This window comes from Xenopus tropicalis, chromosome 1 (assembly GCF_000004195.4).
Source record: "Xenopus tropicalis strain Nigerian chromosome 1, UCB_Xtro_10.0, whole genome shotgun sequence".
Lineage (NCBI taxonomy): Eukaryota > Metazoa > Chordata > Amphibia > Anura > Pipidae > Xenopus > Xenopus tropicalis.
In genome coordinates, this window is record NC_030677.2 from 73,206,087 (window position 1) to 73,229,735 (window position 23,649).

General features: G+C 37.2%; 1 protein-coding gene across 1 annotated transcript in view; it reads left to right on the forward strand.

The window, feature by feature from the left end:
* The window catches only part of tacr3 (tachykinin receptor 3), a 55,412-nt gene that overhangs the window by 22,288 nt on the left and 9,475 nt on the right, over positions 1–23,649 (forward strand). The window contains exon 3 of the mRNA XM_002934762.4: positions 954–1,104. Within this exon, the coding sequence (XP_002934808.1) occupies positions 954–1,104 (151 nt within the window). The remainder of the gene's footprint in view (positions 1–953; positions 1,105–23,649) is intronic.

The following is a 23,649-nucleotide window of genomic DNA, read 5'->3' on the forward strand; positions in this document are numbered from 1 at the left end:
AATAATTCACACATTTTTGTCTGCCAAAATTTGTTTTACTTGATCATGTGCTTTTGTCAATTGCACAACATGTTGGTACAGATGACAGCAGTTGATTCACTGCATCTTTGTGATCTATAATTGCAAATATTGTATCAGAACAAGTTAGAACACATCCTGCTGAATGTAGGAAAGCATGTTTGAGCTTTCATTAAGCTGGATGTTAGCAACATTGATCAAATCCATTCCAAATAAAATACAATGCCCAACGGCTTGTATGGGGTTTGCTATCATAGACCACTTTGAAAGGCTCTGGCAAAGCTAATATTGCCTATTAAATTGATTTAATAGACAAATGCAATTGAAATTTGAGGAATTCAGATTGAATGGCTATGTAACCTGCAGGATTTTCCATCCAACCAATTATAAATCAGCCCTTAGTAAATAGAAGAGGGTAGATGTGGAGAATGACAGTTTCCAGCTGTTACAGTTAACACTTAGGTATACACAAAAGCTTTTTTATGCACAAGAAATTTACATTAAATCTGGTATATTATAAAGTCCACTTAGAATTATTAAGCTATTGGCTGAATCTGCTGTGCTCTTTACCTTGGGCATTACGCAAGGCCTGAAAAGTGGCTCCAACAGAAAAGAGGTCTAAAATGACATCAGGAGATGTCCACATCCCGCACAAGTGACTTCCCATCATGTTGCTTTACTGCCATATTGAAAAACACTTAACAGAAAGTATCAGGTCTTGTGGGTTCTAGTCTGATGACATTCAAGACTTTCTCATATTATAGAGATGTAGATATGCAAATGTATAATGACCTGTGAGTGTAGGCAGGCAGACCCAAGCGTTGGCATTGGAATCCATTAAACATTGCTTAAACAAAGTGTTTTAATAATGTATATGTAATATATTGGTTTTTCAATGATTTTGAATTACTCTTCTATGTACTTTGTTTCTTCAGATATCAATTTATTCTGGTGTTGCTGGTTTATGTCTTACCCTTAATTGTGATGGGAGTCACATATACGATTGTTGGAATTACATTGTGGGGAGGAGAGATACCCGGAGATACATCTGATAAATATCACGAACAGCTCAGAGCCAAAAGAAAGGTAGTCTTTTTCTACTTCTGGTTAATTAGCCTGTATATTATTTTCTGTAATAAAGTAGAGTATTCGATGAATAAACTGCATATATATATATACTCTCACGTATACACTCAATATACTCTCTGTCCTGCCGTGCCAAATACTGTTATTCTTGTTTCCTGAGGTATGCACTGAGCGGACACTAAACACAAGTTCATGTTTATTGTCTTAGCACAGATGACAACCTACTGTAAGAATAATTTAAGGATTATATTTCTGACCCAATAAGGAGCTTTCCTTTTCCAGCATATATTTTTTGATTTGCCCAATCTTACCCATGCTTGGTGCCTTATCAGCTAGCCATGCTACCAAAAACATCAAAAACAAAAACATCAGTGAGCAAGGCAGTCCCGTGTGACTATGTGGGACAGCAGGTACACAGCAAAGGTAAAATGATGTGCCTACACCCAGGGTTAGGACAGACTGCGCCCCTCACTGGAAACTTCTTCTTTAACTTTAAATAACTGTGATTAATACAGCCTGCCAGCCATGAGCTATTTCAGGTAATAGTGCAGACTGTTTGATCACTGTTTTGCTGGAGGGGGTGTCATACATGTTGCAGTTTCTTCAGAGTCCTTTGGCTTTCCGTGCCCTGAAAAGAGCACACCCTAAATAGCGCACTTTTGTACCATTGGGATTTCCCACTAACTTTCCACTCACAGTAATCTGTGGGATCTCACAACTTCTTCACCTTACTCTCTGCTCTTCTCCCAGCAGTTCCTCTGCAGGACTTCCTTCCTCTCAGCACACAGGGGAGGGACCTACTTTCCCTGCACAGATACAAACAAGGAGTGAGAGACAGACACAGCCTCCTACACATTGCTATTATTTGTTAATAGTTCAGATTGTCTGATCTCTGTTTGCTAGGGGAAAATCCCGACTTGTGTTTCTTCTCCCTTTGGCTTTCCGTGCCCTGAAAAGAGAACTTTTTTTTCTCAGAGCCCTGTGAAGGACTCCCTTTAACACCCTAAGCAGAGTGCGCTTTTCTGCCTCTGGGGTTTCCCAGTAACTTTCCACACAAAGTAATATCTGGGATCTAATAGCACCTTCACCTTACTCTCTGCTCCTCTCCCATGTAGGACTTCCTTCCTGTCAGCACACAGGGTAGGGGGCCCTCCCACTCCCTGCACAGATTCAACACAGAGGGAGAGACAAGCACTTACATATAGAAATAAAGTTAATGTCATGTTTGTGTTACTAGCATATGCATATCTTATGTAACTGGATTGAAAATGAGTTGAAATTTAAAAACATCTTTTCATTTTAATGTTAATGACTTTATGGACATTCAGTCAAACACACAGTATGTCTGGGGGAAAAAAATAGTTCACTGAGTTGAAACAGAGAATTATGTACTTATTACCCAGCAAACTATATTATAGTAGGGTTTACATGAATATCTACAAAAATGATAATAAAGGGAAAGAAAAGATGCAGTATTGACTTCCATTCACTTTAAAATCAAATGTAAAACTTTACTGAGGGGGTTATTTATGGGGTTATTTGTCAAAAATTCAGTAAAAAAAAATGTGACTTTTCACTTATTTCCCGAACACTAGCATATTTAAGAAAAACTTGAACCAAATGTATAGCTTTATTTTTTTCTCAGTAAACTTGTAAAATTTAGAAAAAAAAAGTTGTTAGAGAATTTTCCCATGCAACCAACTTCTGCATGTTTAACTTGATTTTCCATGATTTGAGTTTTTAGGCCTAAAAATCATAAATTTGTTTGGATTTTTTCATAAATAAATTTTTAAAATTTCAAGATTAATAAGGTAGAAAAAAATTGCACAAATACAAATTTAGACCTCCCTGTGTAAGTTAAAGTCCAGTACTTTTTAATCTCACTGCAAAATTGAAAGTCTTGATTTCCAAGATTTCTGAAGCTGTATAAATTATGTTAGTTTTGAGTAAAAATAAAAAATAAATGCATTCAAAAGGCTTGTCAAATATGATGCATTCCCTTTTCAAATATAAGCTGACATGCCACTGGATCAATATGTCATTTTCACATGTACTTTACTGTAACTATCACAAAAGCCTTTTTCCACACAACATTCACAATGAAAGATCACAGGGCAGATCATGTCTTATTTTAAACAGAAAGAGATAGAGCACAGGTTACACTGTATTCCCCTCTGGTTTATAGGGAATACCATCTGTAAACACTCAAACACTCACTTTTCATCTCAGGCTTCATACTGTATAACCAGAAGTTCAATCTTAAAATAAGAAGTTCTGGGAGACATAATAATCTATTCTCCATTGAACAACTGAATAGTAAAAATCAACAATACTCTGTTGATCAGAGCATATTGGGATATATCCCAATATATTGGGATATATGGGATATATCCTAGCAACGATGGCCCAGTCCCAAAGAACAGGGTGGTTAACCCTTTCACTGCCAAGACCGTAGGTACTACGTCGTTTTAAAAAAAGCAGTTACCTGCCAACGCAGTAGTACCTAAGTTCTTTCAGGCAGAGCGCTTCTCTCTGCATCGGCGGCAAAAGCCGCCGGTGCAGAGAGACAGATGTGCCCCCAACCCCTTCGGCAAGGAGCCGAGGGGGTTGGGGGGGATGGCCCTGCGATGCGATTGCCGCAGGACCATCCTACAAGCAGCAGATGCGATCGCATCACATCTGCTGCTTGTACGGCTTCCTGCTTCCCCCCTGAGCCGCCTCCTACCTACTTCCTCCAGACGGCTGCAAGATTGTTGGAGCAGGGAATCGATCTGATCTTCAGGACAGGTAAGTGTGAGTTTATTTTTATTTATACACATTTTTACACACACTTACACATATTTATATACATTTATACACACATACAACACAATTTAGCACAGGTTTTTTTTTTGTTTTTTTTTTCCACTTTGCACACTTATTTACACTTATATACACTCATATACACTCATATATGCACTTTCACACAACTTTTACATGTGCACATGTATACACAAACTACATGTTTTCCATTTAACTTCTTTTTTTTTTTTTTTATTTCCCCCAAAAACTGTTTATTTTGACAGCGTGACTATTGGATCAGATATTCTAACCACTAATTACACTGTCATGTGACTTATTTTGTTGTTTCATTGATTTGCCCAATTTTTGTGGTTTTATTGCATTTTTATCCCTATATTAGTATTCCTGATCTGTTTTTAGCGTAGATTTGCCAGGTGTAACTTTGGTGTACAACAATAACTTTACCTATTTTGAATTCATCAGAATGTGTACTTTCCAAAAATATATGGTGTTCTGGGGGTCTCTGTATAGTTAGGGGGGGTTACTGCACATAATACACTGACAGGGGGCTCTGTGTGCAAAAGCTGAGCTGGCAGGCGAGAAATCCTTATGCGCTATTTTTATTTTAGGGTCAGTACACACCGCAGACTTTGGTATATCTATGCATATTGGGCATCAAACTGTTCAGTAGGCCTCTGGTGTTCCTATTTGGGGTGACTTGCCTTTGTACGCAAGAAATTGTGTGAGATAAATGCGGCAAATTGCAACATTTTTAGGCGATTTTCTGAAATGTCATAAAAACCACTAACTTTGGGAAAGCTTTGCAGATCGGTACTTTGGTGTAGAAAGGACTCTTTACCCTTGTTGGATTTGTCAGAATGTGTACTTTCCAAAAATATATGGTTTTCTGGGGGTCTCTGTATAGTTAGGGGGTGTTACTGCACATAATACGCTGACAGGGGGCTCTGTGTGCAAAAGCTGAGTTGGCAGGCGAGAAATCCTTATGTGCTATTTTCATTTTGGGGTCAGTACACACCACAGACTTTGGTATATCTATGCATATTGGGCATCAAACTGTTCAGTAGGCCTCTGGTGTTCCTATTTGGGGTGACTTGCATTTGTACGCAAGAAATTGTGTGAGATAAATGCGGCAAACTGCAAAATTTTTATGTGATTTTCTGAAAAGTCATAAAAACCACTAACTTTAGGAAAGCTTTGCGGCTTAGTACTTTGGTGTAGAAAAGACTCTTTACCCTTGTTGGATTTGTCAGAATGTGTACTTTCCAAAAATATATGGTTTTCTGGGGGTCTCTGTATAGTTAGGGGGTGTTACTGCACATAATACACTGACAGGGGGCTCTGTGTGCAAAAGCTGAGTTGGCAGGCGAGAAATCCTTATGCGCTATTTTCATTTTGGGGTCAGTACACACCACAGACTTTGGTATATCTATGCATATTGGGCATCAAACTGTTCAGTAGGCCTCTGGTGTTCCTATTTGGGGTGACTTGCCTTTGTACGCAAGAAATTGTGTGAGATAAATGCGGCAAACTGCAAAATTTTTATGTGATTTTCTAAAAAGTCATAAAAACCACTAACTTTAGGAAAGCTTTGCGGCTTAGTACTTTGGTGTAGAAAAGACTCTTTACCCTTGTTGGATTTGTCAGAATGTGTACTTTCCAAAAATATATGGTTTTCTGGGGGTCTCTGTATAGTTAGGGGGTGTTACTGCACATAATACACTGACAGGGGGCTCTGTGTGCAAAAGCTGAGTTGGCAGGCGAGAAATCCTTATGCGCTATTTTCATTTTGGGGTCAGTACACACCACAGACTTTGGTATATCTATGCATATTGGGCATCAAACTGTTCAGTAGGCCTCTGGTGTTCCTATTTGGGGTGACTTGCCTTTGTACGCAAGAAATTGTGTGAGATAAATGCGGCATACTGCAAAATTTTTATGTGATTTTCTAAAAAGTCATAAAAACCACTAACTTTAGGAAAGCTTTGCGGCTTAGTACTTTGGTGTAGAAAAGACTCTTTACCCTTGTTGGATTTGTCAGAATGTGTACTTTCCAAAAATATATGGTTTTCTGGGGGTCTCTGTATAGTTAGAGGGTGTTACTGCACATAATACGCTGACAGGGGGCTCTGTGTGCAAAAGCTGAGTTGGCAGGCGAGAAATCCTTATGTGCTATTTTCATTTTGGGGGTCAGTACACACCACAGACTTTGGTATATCTATGCATATTGGGCATCAAACTGTTCAATAGGCCTCTGGTGTTCCTATTTGGGGTGACTTGCCTTTGTACGCAAGAAATTGTGTGAGATAAATGCGGCAAACTGCAACATTTTTATGTGATTTTCTGAAAAGTCATAAAAACCACTAACTTTAGGAAAGCTTTGCGGCTTGGTACTTTTGTGTAGAAAAGACTCTTTACCCTTGTTGGATTTGTCAGAATGTGTACTTTCCAAAAATATATGGTTTTTAGGGGTCACCCTACATTTCTGCAGCTTCTACCCCTCATAAAACTGCCGTGTGTTTATGAATTAGGTAAAGATAAGCCATGAAATTAGTGTGCACAAGGTATATTTGGGGGTCTCTAAGTGCCATGTGCTTGGATAAACCTATGTACAGTGGGCATCAAACTGTTCAGTAGACCTCTGGGGTTCATATTTAGGGAGGTTTGTCTTGGTACCTAATGACCTGTATGCTGCATAGTTGAAGTTTTTAGGTGATTTTTGGAAATGCCATAAAAATCGTCAAACTTATGAAAGCTTTATTGCTTGGTACTTTGGAGTAGAAAGACATGGGTACCCATTTTAGATTCGGGGGAATGTGTACTTTCCAAAAATATATGAATTTCTGGGGTGAGCATACTTTTTACTAGCATTATCCCACATATAATGGTGTAAATGTGTTGATTTTGCAGAAGCTGAAATGACAGAAATGATAGATCATATGGGGTTATGTTCACATTGGGGCCCCTACATGCCACATTCTTGGTAAACCTATACATATTGGGCATCAAAATGTTCAGCTGGCCCCTGGCGTTCATATTCAGCGTGTTTTATCTTGGTACCTAATGCTATGTGGGAGATAAGATGCTGGAAACTGGAAGCTTTGAGTGGATTTTTGGAAATGTTATCAAAATTGCCAACTTTAGCAAAGCTTTGCGGCTTGGTACCTTGGAGTAGAAAGACATGGACACCCATTTTAGATTCGGAGGAATGTGTACTTTCCAAAAATATATGACTTTCTGGGGTGAATGTACTTTTTACTAGCATTATCCCACATATAATGATGTAAATGTGTAGATTTTGCAGAAGCTGAAATGACAGAAATGATAGATCATATGGGGGTATGTTCACATTGGGGCCCCTACATGCCACATTCTTAGGTAAACCTATACATATTGGGCATAAAAATGTTCAGTGGGCCCCTGGCATTCATATTCAGGGTGTTTTATCTTGGTACCTAATGTTATGTGGGAGATAAGATGCTGGAAACTGGAAGCTTTGAGTGGATTTTTGGAAATGTTATCAAAATTGCCAACTTTAGGAAAGCTTTGCGGCTTGGTACCTTGGAGTAGAAAGACATGGGTACCCATTTTAGATTTGGGGGAATGTGTACTTTCCAAAAATATATGACTTTCTGGGGTGAATGTACTTTTTACTAGCATTATCCCACATATAATGATGTAAATGTGTTGATTTTGCAGAAGCTGAAATGACAGAAATGATAGATCATATGGGGGTATGTTCACGTTGGGGCCCCTACATGCCACATTCTTAGGTAAACCTATACATATTGGGCATCAAACTGTTCAGTGGGCCCCTGGCGTTCATATTTAGGGTCTTTTATCTTGGTACCTAATGTTATGTGGGAGATAAGATGCTGGAAACTGGAAGCTTTGAGTGGATTTTTGGAAATGTTATCAAAATTGCCAACTTTAGCAAAGCTTTGCGGCTTGGTACCTTGCAGTAGAAAGACATGGACACCCATTTTAGATTCGGGGGAATGTGTACTTTCCAAAAATATATGACTTTCTGGGGTGAATGTACTTTTTACTAGCATTATCCCACATATAATGATGTAAATGTGTTGATTTTGCAGAAGCTGAAATGACAGAAATTATAGATCATATGGGGGTATGTTCACATTGGGGCCCCTACATGCTACATACTTAGGTAAACCTATACATATTGGGCATCAAACTGTTCAGTGGGCCCCTGGCGTTCATATTTAGGGTGTTTTATTTGGTTACTTTTTGACCTTTAGGAGTTAAGATACTATAGACTAGAAGCTTTGAAGCGATTTTTAAAAATTTTTACAAATTTTGATAAAAACCAATAACTTTAGGAAAGCATTGTGACTTGATAGTTTGGAGTAGACAGACAGTTGTGCCTATTCTGGATTCCCCAGAATCTGTTCTTTCTAAAAATGTAAATTTTCTGGGATAAACTTTCTGTTAGCGGAATTTTGGGCCTTAAAATCTAAAGTATGCAGCTTTCTGGAGCAGTGCTTTGGAAATTTGGTAGTTTACTGCTGGAGGGTTTTGACCTATACAAGTGAGAAATCTCCATAAAACTATATATATTTGGTATTGGCACGTTCAGGAGACATGGGACTTTCCAAATCAGGTGTATTTTCATGCATAAAATATTTTTTGTTTCTGGTATATGTGTTTATATTATGGAAAATATTATTTTTTTTCATTTTTTAGACATTTAGAAGCCTATATCTTGTTACAAAATTGGAATTACACAAAAATTCTACCATATTTTAAAAGCTTAGGTTGTCCTGAAAAAAACAATATATTGTTTTCCTGGGTAAACTAAAAGTCCCCCGAGGAAAGGCCCCTAAAGTCAAACAGTGCGAAATGTTCAAAAACTGTCTGGCAGTAGAAGTTCCACTTTGTCCAAAACGGCTGGCAGTGAAAGGGTTAAGGATCAGTCAGCTTTATATAATACACACAGTATGGGGCACATTTACTAATCCCCGAATCCGAATGGGAAAAAAACGGATTGGAAACAAAAATTTTGCGATTTTTTTCGTCGCCGTCATGATTGTTTCGTATTTGTTGCGACTTTATCGTATTTTGCGCGATTATTTCGTTGCCGTTGCGATTTTTTCGCATTGCGCTATAGTAAGCGGCAGAAAAATCAATCCGAATGTTTCGCGATGGCGACGAAAAAGTTGCGAAAAATATACGATAAAGTCATAACGGCGACGAAAATGTCGCGCAAAATACGAAACAATTGCGACAGCGACGAAAAAATCACAAAAATACCAATCATTACGAAAAAAACGCATTCGGCTGCTTTCGGACGTTTGTGGATTAGTAAATGTGCCCCTATGTGTGTTGCAAAATGTAAAAAGTTACAATAAAGTTACAATAAACCTTAAAGAAGGAGAGGTGGTATATTATTTTAAAATAATATACATGATTTTTTTAATGGATTTTTATTAATCTATGTATTTTGGATTTTATTTTGTTTTCCCTACTTTTCCAAGTTTTTCACTGTGAGCATGGTATAGTTCATCCAGGCTGATAAATCGCTGATAAACAGTGCTCATTTATAGAATGAACACTGGACAAATTTGAACCTGGCCAGTAACTTATGGCAGCCACTGTTTGCATTCATTGTTCAACCTACAGCTATTAGTGAGTTACTGCCCAGGGACAAATTGGCCCAGTGTTCACAAACGAACCCCAGTATGTTTACATTAATTTTCCATACAAGGATGTTTCTTTAAAAGATTTCATGGTTAGAAAAGACTACATCTGCTTAAGGCCTCATATCTTTGCTTGATAATTTTAGTTTGCTCTAGTGCCACATTTTTTCACAGCACCATGGCCTCACACATTTAAAAAAAAAAATTGCAATTAGGCATGTCTGTCTACAGATATTACTGTTATATGCATTTTGGATTTAGTTCCACTAAACGTTAGAGGATGTAGCCGAAAGGAAATCTTCTTAACTGTAATGATTATAGTTAGTTAGATATACTGGTTATATATGCAAGGCAGAGGAAATGAGCAACTCCATGTACTAAATATAAATATCACTCAAAGGCATATCAAGTAAAAGTCATCCAATACAATGCTGAAGTACATTCACAGATATTATGGGTTACTACTAAGGCTAACTAGGGTTTGCCATAGTGTCAGAGGGGGTTGGCAAGAGGAATGTAGAGGGATCCTCTAAGGGTGTCTTGCATTTCATGGTACTCCGCAGCCTCTTCAATCTAAAAGGCCTTTCCAGGGGACATCCATGTGCTACTTTTTTGCTACCCCAACCTGTATTCAGTTTTTGTCACTGCAGGTAGAACACAGTACAGATCGAAGCTTACCCAGGGCATTTTAGGAGTACAAAACCTGCCCCCAGGGCATTTTTCAAATGATCCTGATATATCTACAAGAAATGTAAATTGTGGGATGTTAATACTTCTAAACATACTGCATCAATCGAAAGGCAATTTCTCACATAACTGCTACATTTCCATTCTAGATGATGCCTGTGTCAGGATAACCAGTAGATCTTTATCTAGTCCATAACTTATTTTTCTGTTTTTGCTTCTGTTTCTTGTGTATGTATCAGGATATCCCTTAGGGCGCTGGCACATTGGGTTATTTGGAGCACTTTGCCATCCCTAATTTTTAGTAGCTCAGGTGATTTGACATTTGAAATTTCCGAGCACCACATCGTCTGTCAAAATTGTCCCTGCTGTCCTTGGATGTGAATTATACTCTGCTCCATATTTATGTGTATGAAAAAATCTTCATTTTGGTTTAAAAATGCTTTGTGCTTGATATGCCACATGAATAACAGAAATCTAAAAACCTTGCATGTCTTACCTAACCAATAAACAATATCACTTGATAGGAGAGAGCTATTTTTCTTACTGAAAGTAAACAGAAGAGATTTAAGTGCTTTCTTTTATTTTCTATTTTTTTATGCATAAACTTTAAAAAAACACTTTGGGGAAAAAGAAATTAAGCACTAAGTAATTGTTTATCTTGGCATTTATTTTGCATGCTTGCTTTTGACAAATGCAGGTCTTCATAAGGTTGGTAACATTCTGTTCCGAAGATAGTTATGAAGGCGCATGTAAATTTAAGGAAATGACTAACAAATTTTCCTGAAGCACTGACATGAAAGGACATTCCAGTGCTTGAATTCAAATATAGTGTACAGTCCCTTAATTTTTCATTTGGTAAGCTGTAAACCAATCTAAGGCTAAATTAGCATTTCTTCTTCAATTGAGAATTAATGAGCTATTACCATTCAGAAAGAGACTCAGAAGCACTATGGGCTATAAAGGATGTACAGGTGCTACAACTTGCCTTTCCTTGCACATAATGACCTCCCAAAATAAAAGTCACAGAGCTAGATAAAGAGATTGATTGGCTATATAGATTATTGACTGACAGATTATGCTAAAAAAAGTTGTTTATAAACCTACTCAAAGTATTTTAGAAGCTTACCAGAATTAAATAGAAAATAAGGCTTTGGCTATAGATGATTTTGTTCTGTCAGACATTTGTCATAACAGAAAATAAGCCTGATTTGACTGATAACAGAAGGTTAAAACAAATAGTTTTGGAGGGCACACCACAATTGCTAAAGCAAAAATAGCTGGCTTTAAAACAAAGACAGCAAAAAGGGTGCAAATAAGAATCTGTTTCCCAAGTCCACATAGGGGCAAACAGAATATTAATACAAATCAATCAATTACTCAATGCACACCTACTAACCACAAAAAGGCAGCAAATTGTATGTTTAACATATAATGCTCTTTATATGGAAAATATTCACAGAACAGTAAATACAATTACAATGCATAATATACATACCACCAGTTGGACAAAATGTAATATACAGAAAAAGCAGACACGTGCGGATTGAGAAAACCCCAACGTTTCGGAACACACACTTTTGTCAAGGGGATTTCTTAATCCACACGTGTCTGCTTTTTCTGTATATTACATTTTGTCCAACTGGTGGTATGTATATTATGCATTGTAATTGTATTTACTGTTCTGTGAATATTCTCCATATAAAGAACATTATATGTTAAACATACCATTTGCTGCCTTTTTGTGGTTAGTAGGTGTGCATTGAGTAATTGATTGATTTGATAACAGAAGGTTTGTTAGGTCAACTTGTATTTTATGTCATCCCTTCATTTTTATATGGTCTCCATGTAAATTATTTCATATGTGTATTTTAAGACTACTGTGGAGCAGTGTTCCATCTGTCTAATTGAATTTTGGCTATGTAGGCAAAAAAACTCTTTTGTGCACACATTTTAAACTCATGTGTGCATTTTGAAAAACTATGTGCTGAGGTTTTCACAGAAATTTTTTTGTGCTCTGGCCTCAAAATGTATGTGCACCAGCGAGGGGTGAACATTGCTGCGGATATTACATTAAAAAATTTAAATGTACTTTCTATATTAGAAATAGAAGAGAGACTCTTCCCTACTGCTTCCACTACCCAAGCTCCTGGGAATGGGAACAGGAGAGGGAAAGCAGAAAAGACAGGAAGGCCAAAAAAGTTTTGCAATTTTTGTAGTCAAAATCCAGGCAGAGGGTCAAAACCAGGGAAATAGTGGTGGCAAACAAAAGTCAGCAACAGGAATTTATTCAGGAAAGCAGGCTCTGTTTCACAGCAAGGCATGGCTGAAGACAATTTAGCACAGAACGGACCATAGGCACTGTGCACGCACAGAAACCTGAGGTGTCAGGACATAATGCTATATGGAGCCATGCGAACTTCTGCGCGAGCTTGCAATGACCTGGAACAAACAGGGCGTGCAAGCACATGGATGTATGTGATGCAGAACAGTGCTGTGGAAACCAATGAGTTCACCATCATATAGATAGACAGATACATATATAGAATGATAATTTATTTAGATAATTATATGTAATGTAATATGTCATTTATCATATTATACGGTGCAGCCCTTAAGCCTGTAGCCTACTGCTTTCATTTTACATGTCTGTATCAAGAATTGTGTGCATGACCTCAGACATGAAGTTTTCTCCGTTTTCAGCCACTTCAGGAAAAATCAACAGAGGTGAGCACATCTTTAGGTCTGTACTTTAAAATATTCCTCTTATTTGCGTTTAAGATTTAAGCTACTTTAAAAATAATCTGATCTGATGATGGTGCTTGTTTGTAATCTATATTACTTTCCAGTGAAATTGCCATTCCACTGACTATATCTGTGCAGCTGAATGCTGTAGACAATAAATCTCCTTTTTCTGAAACCAAATAAAATGTGACACAGTTTCAAATGGATATGAATTGCGATTCCCTTCTAAATTGAGTCAATTTATGTTGACAGTTTATTGGAGAAGGCTTGAGCGTGTCCTTTTTCCATTAAGATAGAAGTTGGGATTCATGTTTAATAAGAAAACCATACAAATATTGGGAACAGAATGTTTATAATCTTTGTATGATACCAACATTATTGTTTTGTGTTAATTGATGAATATACAGTTTTCACATGTAAGAGCTGTAATTCAGTTACTGAAGGGCTGCAGAATTCCTGTTGAGGATGTTTATTATCACTGTGCAAATTATATGGCCGCCAGCCTTTAATTATCCTTAGCTAGCAGCCGATATACTGTATAACATGCCACAGAACCCACCATAGCTAGCAAGTAAACGTTAAACATACATTTATTTTATTTTGCCCCCAAAATTCTTTTCTGTTACTTTGCTATAAAAATAAAAGATATTTCAATGTGATGTTTACCATTGATGTTCATCTTTTTTATACATGTTTAATGTGTCAGTTATTTATAGCAACTTTTTTTTCAGTTGAATTATTGTATGAATTTGGTTAAAGCCTTTCTTTGATGTCGAACATGTGCTAAGTTCCTTTTTAGCTCATAACAAGGTTATATATTTTTAAAACAATGCTGTATCAGCTATTTACCAATAGTTACAAGGAAAGGAGAGCAAATATGCTAACGGCACAGTATACTACACCTAAAAACACCCTGCTAAAAATAAGCACAATTGACAAATCCAAGAATATTACATGAAACTTTAGTAAAACATTGCATGCTGAAAAATATTTGTAAAGAAAAAAACAATTTGGCTAGATATCATAGAGCAAAAGGTGGATCATCCTTTGGCTTTCATTTGCATTTAGTCTATACATAGAGGTGAACACAAAGAAAGACAAATCCAAGAATGTTGCATGAAAAGGTTTGCCAACGTAATATATGCCAAAATTCTTATGGACCAAAGTTTAATATATGTGGTACTACTTAAAGAAATAGCCAGACGATTTCTATATTGGCAAATCAAGGAATAGGTTATTTTATGCCTCCTTATACTGGTTAAAATACACAAAAATCTGTCTCTCTGAGGCAAAATCATTATTATGTAGGCCTATGGATTGGAGAAATGCTTTAACCATATGTCAAGCTCTATAGTAACACATTACTTAAACTGAAGATGAAGGTAGACATATACTCTACAGATAATAAGGCAAATTACACCCTAGAGTGACTGGCTCTTTTATTGTGGTAGAATTCTTGGCAAATACTGTGCACAATAATGGAGGCAAAATGTACCCAATTAACTGCATTCCAATCAGTCTCAAAGTCTCACATTTTCCTTATGTGAGGTTGATTATTTCATTGTGAGATAGAGAGATGAAGTTATATACAAACAAGGGTTTGTTCTGAAGAAATAATAGCTGATGTCGTTTTTCAGACAAAGAACACACTAAACCTAAGGACTTAAACCATGGTTACCAAAACAACAAAGTTACCCAAAGTGGCCCCATGGTTATTTAGTGATGACCATGGGTATCGCTGGTGACATTCCCATGAAGTTCAGTGATTCCTAGATGACAAGCAAGTATACCTTGGTAATTGGCGCATTGCAGTTCTCACTCTATTATAGGTGACACTTGCTGATGTTGTTGCACCTTTCCAAAAAGCCAGCTCTAGAATATAAATAGTAATAGATATTGACAGTCTAGCATTTACCACAACTATGGTAGGATCCTACATATAGAAATATTTTGTTTTTGCTTTAGTAAGCATTTATTTGGCAACAGTGACAAGGGTCCCATTTAAGCTTATTCAAAGAACATTTAAACATTTTAAAAAATATACTTCTCTGGTCTAGGTCAAAGCCATATAACTGTATAAAACCTCACCTGAAAGGTGTATAGGTGCAAACATTTTCTGTGTGCCATGGATAAACCCCACGCATTTCCCTTCACTTTCTCTTGTGGGCCTTCTGCTCCCATGGGCCCCCTTCATAATCTCAGGGTCTGTGCCTTATATAATTACAACACTGTGCACATTTGCCCCCATTTCCCCGAATTTGCTAAAACCATACAGGCAGGTTAACTGGCTCCTGATAAAAATGACCACAATGTGAATGTGATATGGACCTTAGATTGTAAGCACCACTGGGACAGGGGTGAAGACACATGTAAGGGTGAAGACACATGGAGCTGCTAGTAGCAGCAACTTTTTCACGGCTACTAAATGCCATAGACAACAATAAAAATTGCCCCTGCTAAAACACATGTTGAGACAATTATCAGTAAATGATCAGCATTGTTTATTTTAGTAGCCAAGACAAGTAGCTGGTACAGGTATCGGACCCCTTATCCGGAAACCCGTTATCCAGAAAGCTCCGAATTACGGAATGCCCGTCTCCCATAGACTCCATTTTAATCAAATAATTCAGAATTTTAAAACCGATTTCCTTTTTCTATGTAGAAATAAAACAGAACCTTGAAAATTGATCCCAACTAAGATATAATTAATCCTTATTGGATGAAAAACAATCCTATTGGGTTTAATTAATGTTTTATTGATTTTTTAGTAGACTTAAGGTATTGAGATCCAAATTACGGAAAGACCCCTTATCTGGAATACCCTTGGTCCCGAGCATTCTGGATAATGGGTCCCATACCTGTACTAGTAGCTCCACGTGTCTTCACCTGAAATGTGTAGAATCTCTGTAAAGTGTTTAATAATATGTCTGTGCCATATACATCAAACATAATAATAAAAATCATTACTATTACTTCCATGACAACAAAGCATTAGTTTGATGAAATTGAACAACTAACTGTATGTAGTGGAGCAGGAGAACTAAGTGTGAAGTATATCAGTGTTTTTGATAGACAGTGCGGCAGATTTATTAACATTTCATGGTTTTAGGTTTTTTTTTTAAACCAAGGCTAAACACACTTCCACAAAAACCAGAAATGTCTAGCTATTTATTAAAAGATCTGAATTCAAAAAGAATGAACGAAAAAAGAAGCGGGAAAAAAACACAAAAACTGTGACCATGAAGCAAAGAAGGAACTTCCATTTGTAAAAAGGACACCTACCATTGACTTATACATGGGGCCACATTTACCAAAAGGCGATTTGTCTTTTTCTGATGAAACTTTGCCAAAAAGACAATTAGCTGCACATTCGCCAGTTTACCAAAGGGCGAAGGAGACTTTTGGCTAGCAAAAAAGGCTAAGCACAAGAGAATTTTCACATCTTTTTGCCAAACGAAGAATAAATAGAGTTTATTAAAGAACAAAATTTTCTCAGATTGATGAAACTAGATCCGCAAAGTGACTATATCAGTGATATAAAAGCCTGCATTCCAACAAAAACAGAATGTCCAGCGTCAAATTGCATGCATTTTTATTTTTTCATATTTTTTTCACATTAACTTTATCATATTTAAAGTGATATTCTTTATAGAAGTTGTAAATGTACCTCCTGCACCTCCTGCCTTGTTTCATTAGCTTTTCACACATGCTGACTGCCATCCTCCCCATTTTAAATGCTCAAATGAGCATTTCAAATAAATAAATAAATAATAAATAATATGATCTTAACCTGTTAATTGTTTGTGGTTCATTAAAGTCATTAACATATCTATACTGTTCGTCCAGGTATTAATGCACTAAAATGTCAACCTCCATGTTGTTATTTGTTAGAAATAGCTTATTAATGTTGTTGTTCAACTGTAACAATAATATTTTTTTTCTGTGTCTGACTTTGTTCTTACTGCAGCTGACAAGAGAGTTTGTCTTCCTTTTGGTTCTGTGGACATTTAGAACAATAATTGGCCTCTTTCACCAAGTTCCGCAACATTAATAAATACACACATTTGTCCTGTATATAGCCATGGATTTCAATTAACACTAGCTCACATACGCTAGGCAATTTTCTCTGAAAGATAGTGCCGCTAGAGAAAATGCACTAGGAAAAGTATGCGCTGGTGAAAAATCTATAGCGAAAATTTGCCAGTGTTTGTGTTTTAGTGAATAAGCGTATGCCTCATGAATTAGCACCTGACGTACAGTAGTTGCAGGAAGTGTGGCAAAGCGAAACGTCACTCATTAGTAAATGTGCCCATGGTCTCAACAACTTTTAGATAATGCATCTTGTTTTTTAGATTTGTCTCAGTTTTGCATAATAAATGCCTAAAAAATTGTGTTTTTTTCCTCAACAAAATCATATTTTTACAACAAAAAATACAAATCGTGAAAAAAATCAAACTTTGGCAAATGCCCTGTATGTGTTACCAATGTCAGAATTTCATTTGACTGTAATAATTAAATATTCATTACTATAGCTTTAAATGACTGTTAAAAATATTGCTAGAAACATTTAGAGACAAAAATGTCTTTAGGCTCCCTAAGGAAATTTTTGTTGCCATATTTCACCAAAGTGTTCCGAGAAAAGTATGCCAAAAATTCTTAGAAATAGAACAAAATTAATGAAAAAAAGCTAAAATAATATCAAGACCATGTCAGAAAATAAACTTTTTTCCAAATTGAGTTATTATAAACTGGGAAAAGAAGGAAAATACAAGGAACTCATAGTTTTTCCTACTTTCATTTTTTATAAATGAGGCCCCTAAGGTTGAATATATTATATGATTGTGAGTAAATGTACATTTGTATTAGATGTGTCTGTGCATTGAAGCTCTAGAGATGAGATACGGCTAATGAAACAAAGCTCTTGACATTGCAGAATAATCACACTTTACAAGGAAATAATCTAGTGTATGCACAATGTTTTGAAGTGATGAGCACATCTGCAGGTGTGGGTTAAGTCTGAGTGCTTGGCTATACTGAAGCGAGGAGTAATTACAATCAATATTATGAATCTAAGCTGGCTCTTCTAGTAAACCTGTCCACCAGGATTCAAAAATTAATCAGTGCTCTAATTGAGGCCTAGGACCCTAAGAAAAGTAATTCCCACATACTATACTGTTAACAGTCAAACCAGAATATCATCAAATATCCTGATCAGATCATTTCTCTTGTATATAAAGTTACTTTTTTCTCAAGTGGAGTTCTGAATGTACTTTGAGTCCTCCCTCTGACTTCTATACAGTTGCATGGGCTAATTTATAGTTATATAGCAGCTAACAGATAAACTTTGTACAATATAATGGCATCTTATCTGGTATCTGCTATGTATCCTGTGCCTTTTCTCTTTTTTTCCAGGTTGAATGACTGCCCCCATGGCTACACAGCAGCTTATTTATAAAAACAATAGTAGTATTCCTGAAGCAAACACACCAGTTTTACCAGTGCAAGGCAACAGTAAATTATATTTTAATTACCTTAAAACACTTTCTTTTTTTGGTGTTATTGTTCCTTTAAACTCCTCTCCAAGATATAATTATTGACTCATTACACATTTGTAAAAGTACTTTTAGGGGCACATTTAAAAAAGCACGAACGCTTGAGCGTTCATGCGAACGATCCGATCGTAATTTTTCCCGATTTTTTCGGGCGTCCACACGACTTTTTCGTACACCGCACAACTTTTTCGGACGTTTGCACGAAAAAATCGGAAAGGTTTTACCGCTGTTTACAATTGTTTGGTACGAAAATTTTGTGACTTTCAGATCGCCAATATGATATTATCGTGACTAATACGATTTTTTCATAAGCATTTTCGTGATATTTGCGATCTTCAGAAATTTTCGTTTCCAATACGATTTTTTCCCAATCGTGATTCGGATTCGTGGATTAGAAAATGTGCCCCATAGAATGTGATTTTTTTTTATAGTGTTTATAACACGTCCTGCAAGTTAATTAAATGTATAAAAGCTTGTCACTGTTATTTGCCCATCACTTTCCATTTTTCACACTGAAAATGTAAGCTATCCCTTTTAAAAGTATACATACTGTGAATGCACAACATTTTCAAACAATGTAAACTCAGTTAAGCTTAAATCCTCACAATTTAGATTCCCATTTTAGGTTTTACTTTAGCATTACAGAGTAGAGAAATCTCCTTTATATTAAAGGTTATTTACTTGTTTTTTGAATGAATTACTTCACCAGTTCCTGCTACAGAATAATACTTTCAATTGGAATTACTCGCTAGAGTTACTAACCACTTTCAAAGGCAGCCTTATCAGACCACATTTCCAATTACCTTGCAACATATCTCAGAGATCTCATTTTAGCAAGTAATCACTCAACTATATTGGTTTGCAAGTGCCATGTACTGCGTACCTGCTGCTTTGAGTTTTGATGCTTCTTTATATAAGGAATATTTCTCTCTCTTTGAGTACATAAAGACTGAGCATGAACTTATACTGAACACAATGGGGCACATTTACTAATCCACAAATCCGAATCCCGAATGGGAAAAAATTGGATTGGAAACGAACATTCTGCCGGTACGACTTTTTCACGAATTGTCGCGACTTTTTCGTATTGAGCGCTTGTAAACCACAGGCAAACCTTTCCGACTTTGCATGATTTTGGAAGCCTCCCATAGGACTCAAAGGCACTCTGCAGCTCCAACCCGGCCCAAGGAAAGTCTCCCATAGGACTCAATGGCACTCTGCAGCTCCAACCTGGCCCAAGGAAAGTCACGATACTGAAGCTTGAATGAATCCAAAACTTTCGTACTCGGCGCGACAGTATGATTTTTTCACAACGGCAACGAAAAGTTCGCGACAATTCGCGAAAAAGTTGTGACGGCAACGAAAAAGTCGCAACGGCGATGAAAAAATCGCAGAATACCAATCATTACGGAAAAACTGCATTCGGACGCTTTTTGGACGTTCGTGGATTAGTAAATGTGCCCCAATGACTTGCCAGTTAAACAAATATGTCCTGCTAAGGCATGCCCATGAGGAGTTCCCTCATGATAAATAGGTATAGTAAAACAGTGACATTAGTAGCAATACAAAACAGGTCTTGAAATAGGGTGTGGAAGCTGCAACATTTTGATTCAAACATTTAAACCAGCTGCTCTTTAAGGAGGACATAAAACCGAATAATTTGCAGTTACCTGGGATCAGAACAATCACTCTTAACATTTCTACTTTTTACCCCTGTAAAAAGACTCATTGCTATGAATTGCAGATTCTCCCTTTTTATTGCAGTTAAAGCAGATGGTTAACAGTATTCCGTTTCACTATATAGAGTCACATACCTCCAGAGAGGGATACTCTAAAATTTGAGAAAATTTGGTCCCCATGGATGCAAGACTAGTGATGAGTGAATCTGTCCCTAAAAATTTGTGGAACGCATTTGTCGCGCAAATTTTTTTGTTGAACGTGTTTTTCTTTTGTCGCATGCAGTCTTTTTAACACAACTGTGCCCAGTTTTGATCTGACTGTGCCCAGTTTTTGATGCGACCGCAACTTTTTTTGATGAGCAGCAGTTTTTTCCGTGGCGAATTTCCAATGGTGCAAATCCATGACTGCTGAAAAAATTCACTCAACACTATACAAGACCACTTCTCTGAAGCCCTATCTCTGTAACCCCTTATTAAAATGACAATAGTACTGTCTGACTCCCCCCCCTTTCTAGGCCCTCATACTTAAGTGGCCATACATGTAGCAATTCTGCCTTCAATGGCACCGATCAAAATCTGGCCAATTGGCGAGTTAACTGATATCCGCTGCCTTCTGTGATATAGGTCGCCTCTTCGAGCCGCCATACACGCAGGGCCGGAACTAGGGGTAGGCAGAAGAGGCAGCTGCCTAGGGCACAACGATTGAGGGGCGCCAGGCAGGAGCCTCTCCTGCCTACCCCTAGTGCTACTTTGTAATTGCCTCCGCCGCTTATCATTAGCGGTGGAGGCAATGACCAATCGAATCGCACCGCGATCGGTCATTGCCTCCACCGCTAATGATTAGCGGTGGAGGCAATGACGATCGAATCGCACCGCCCCCCTGCACCTCCTCCTGTGCTTTTGCGCGCATGCGCCATTTGGGGGGGCGGGGAGGTGGGCGGAGTTGGCTGACTGGGTTGCCTAGGGCGCCCGGTCGGCTTGGCCCGCCCCTGCATACACGCACTGAATATCGTACAAAACAAGGTTTTGTATGATAATATTGGTGCGTGTATGGCTGGCTCCCCCAATATTATACAATCATGAGCAAAAAGAGATTAAAGTGGGAAGTTAAACTGTTTATTTGGTTCACAGTTTTTAATATTAACCTTTGTGCCTGCCTTATATTTAACTTAACTGTACATTTCTAAATACATTCTCTTGTTCATATTAATGTCTCCTTGTTCAAATGCCAGCTGCTGTCTCTTATTGATCTATTGTCATTTGGTCTTATTATTGGTTGTGGTTTTCAGCCATTGTATTGTATTGACAAAAAAGCCATTTTTTTAAAAGTTGTTTTAAAAATTGACACTTTTACGCCCCAAAGCTCTCCAAGGTAGTTATCAAAACTTAATTACAAATGCAAGAGGATTCTCCAATGAGAAGTCTATCATACTAGTCTTATGCCAGTCATCTTTATAAAACTGAGATCACTGTGCAATTTTTGCTAATCAATATTAAATTGTAGTCAAACCTCAGAAGGGAGAAACACTATTTTAGTGCAAACATAAGTTCATTGACTACTTTCCTTTCACATGATTTATTTACAATTTAAACATTAGACCAGTGACTTTAGGGGACAAATTACCCTTAAAAGTAATTTCTGTTTTCATAACCTGAGTCCAGTCACTGCACCTATGTTATCCATGTCCACTATTGAATTGTACTGTTTGGGCAATGCAGCAGCAAATGCGGGTCAGCAGCTGGCAGCCTAAGCGACATCACTATTATCGACTGTCTCATTGGAAATAACAGCTTGCCGCTGGCTATTGATGTACCAGAGAGACAACTACAAACTAAACCACTGACATATCAGGCCTTGAAAATTTCACAAACTACATTTAGAGAACACAAATAAAAACATAACAGTAAAGGTATAGCTTCCCTAAAACAGTAAATTAATACAATATAAGACTATACAATTTTTACAATCTCTTATGATTTATGGTATATTAACACTACCAGCTAGCAACATGTTTAAGGTACCACCATAGCTACAATGAGCAGGAATGCTGAAATCCAGACAAGCAGTTTTGAACCAGACAACATGTGTGAAAACTATACTGTTTGATTAAAAACTGGACAGGGGGGGGGACCCTACTTTGCACCCTGTCTCACAATCAGTACCTCTGGCCAAGGTCTTGAGTGCATTCCCTCTAAAATACAACATTGCCTGTATTCGGCAGCACTCATTCATTAAGGGAAGCGGGGGAGAGGCACAAAAAATAAATCCCCTCTGAATCGGTTCAAAACAATGTAGCAACAAAACCATGTAATATATAGTCAATAAAATGATGTACCAATGATGAACAATATGTTTAGTGCTTAATACAAATATATGGGAATCCTTTCCACCAGTCATACTGTGAGTCCAGCTACTCAAAAGATCAAATAAACATAGAAATATAACAAAATATAAAGGCCACAGCTGTCACTCTTTCCTTAGTATAAACCCAACTTTGAGTGGGTAAAAATAAAAGATCCTCACAGCAGATGTCCGCACAATGTTAACCAGTGCAATGTATAGTGCAATATTTAAAAAAACTTATATATTGCCTAAAAAAAAAAAGCTCTATATATTGTATAATTACAGTGTACATGTAAGTTCCAAGCATGTAAAAAGAAATTCCAAAAGATATACATGTTTCGTGTGATCTTGACCATACGTCCTGATTATTTACCTACCCCCCGCAATGGCGCCAAGGCGGCCAGCATCTATTTCTGCCCTCCCTGTTTGACAAGTGTTAACATCACCTTGTTACCTATGGCATTGTGCACATATGTGCATGCACATAACCATGTTTGTGTGTACACTGAGGTGCTTTTCTGGTGACATTAACCATAAATGTGCTTTTCTTGCAAAACTGACTATTAAGGTCAATGCCACCAGAAAAGTCTAGCACATGCCAATCCCACATGACAATCAACGTGTATAATGTACCATGTTTAAGAATAATACCGTAAAATACAATGAAATACAAATTATAATATATTTAATAAAAATTAAATATATCCCTAAAAGCAACCCAAATATTAAAATCCTAATTTTACACAGGTCTATTATGAATCCTAAAAAATCAAGGCTCATATGAGATCAGACTTACAAGCCGCTAGATCCAAATCGATATTAAGGCTAATAGAATGTAAGGAGTTCAGTTTGAATATCCAGAAGGTCTGATGTTCCTTTCCCCTCCTTTATAACTGGAAAGAATGTGCTCTGTTCCTATAAACCTCAATCCCATGGGGTCAGATGTATGGGCAACTTAAAGTGCTAGGGGACACTGTGGTTATTCTTAGCTGTTCTGATGTGACATAGGTGTTCACCAGATACGTGCCCACCAGATATGCGCAATGACTGAATATTTAATATAAAAGCGGTCCTTTATTTATCCA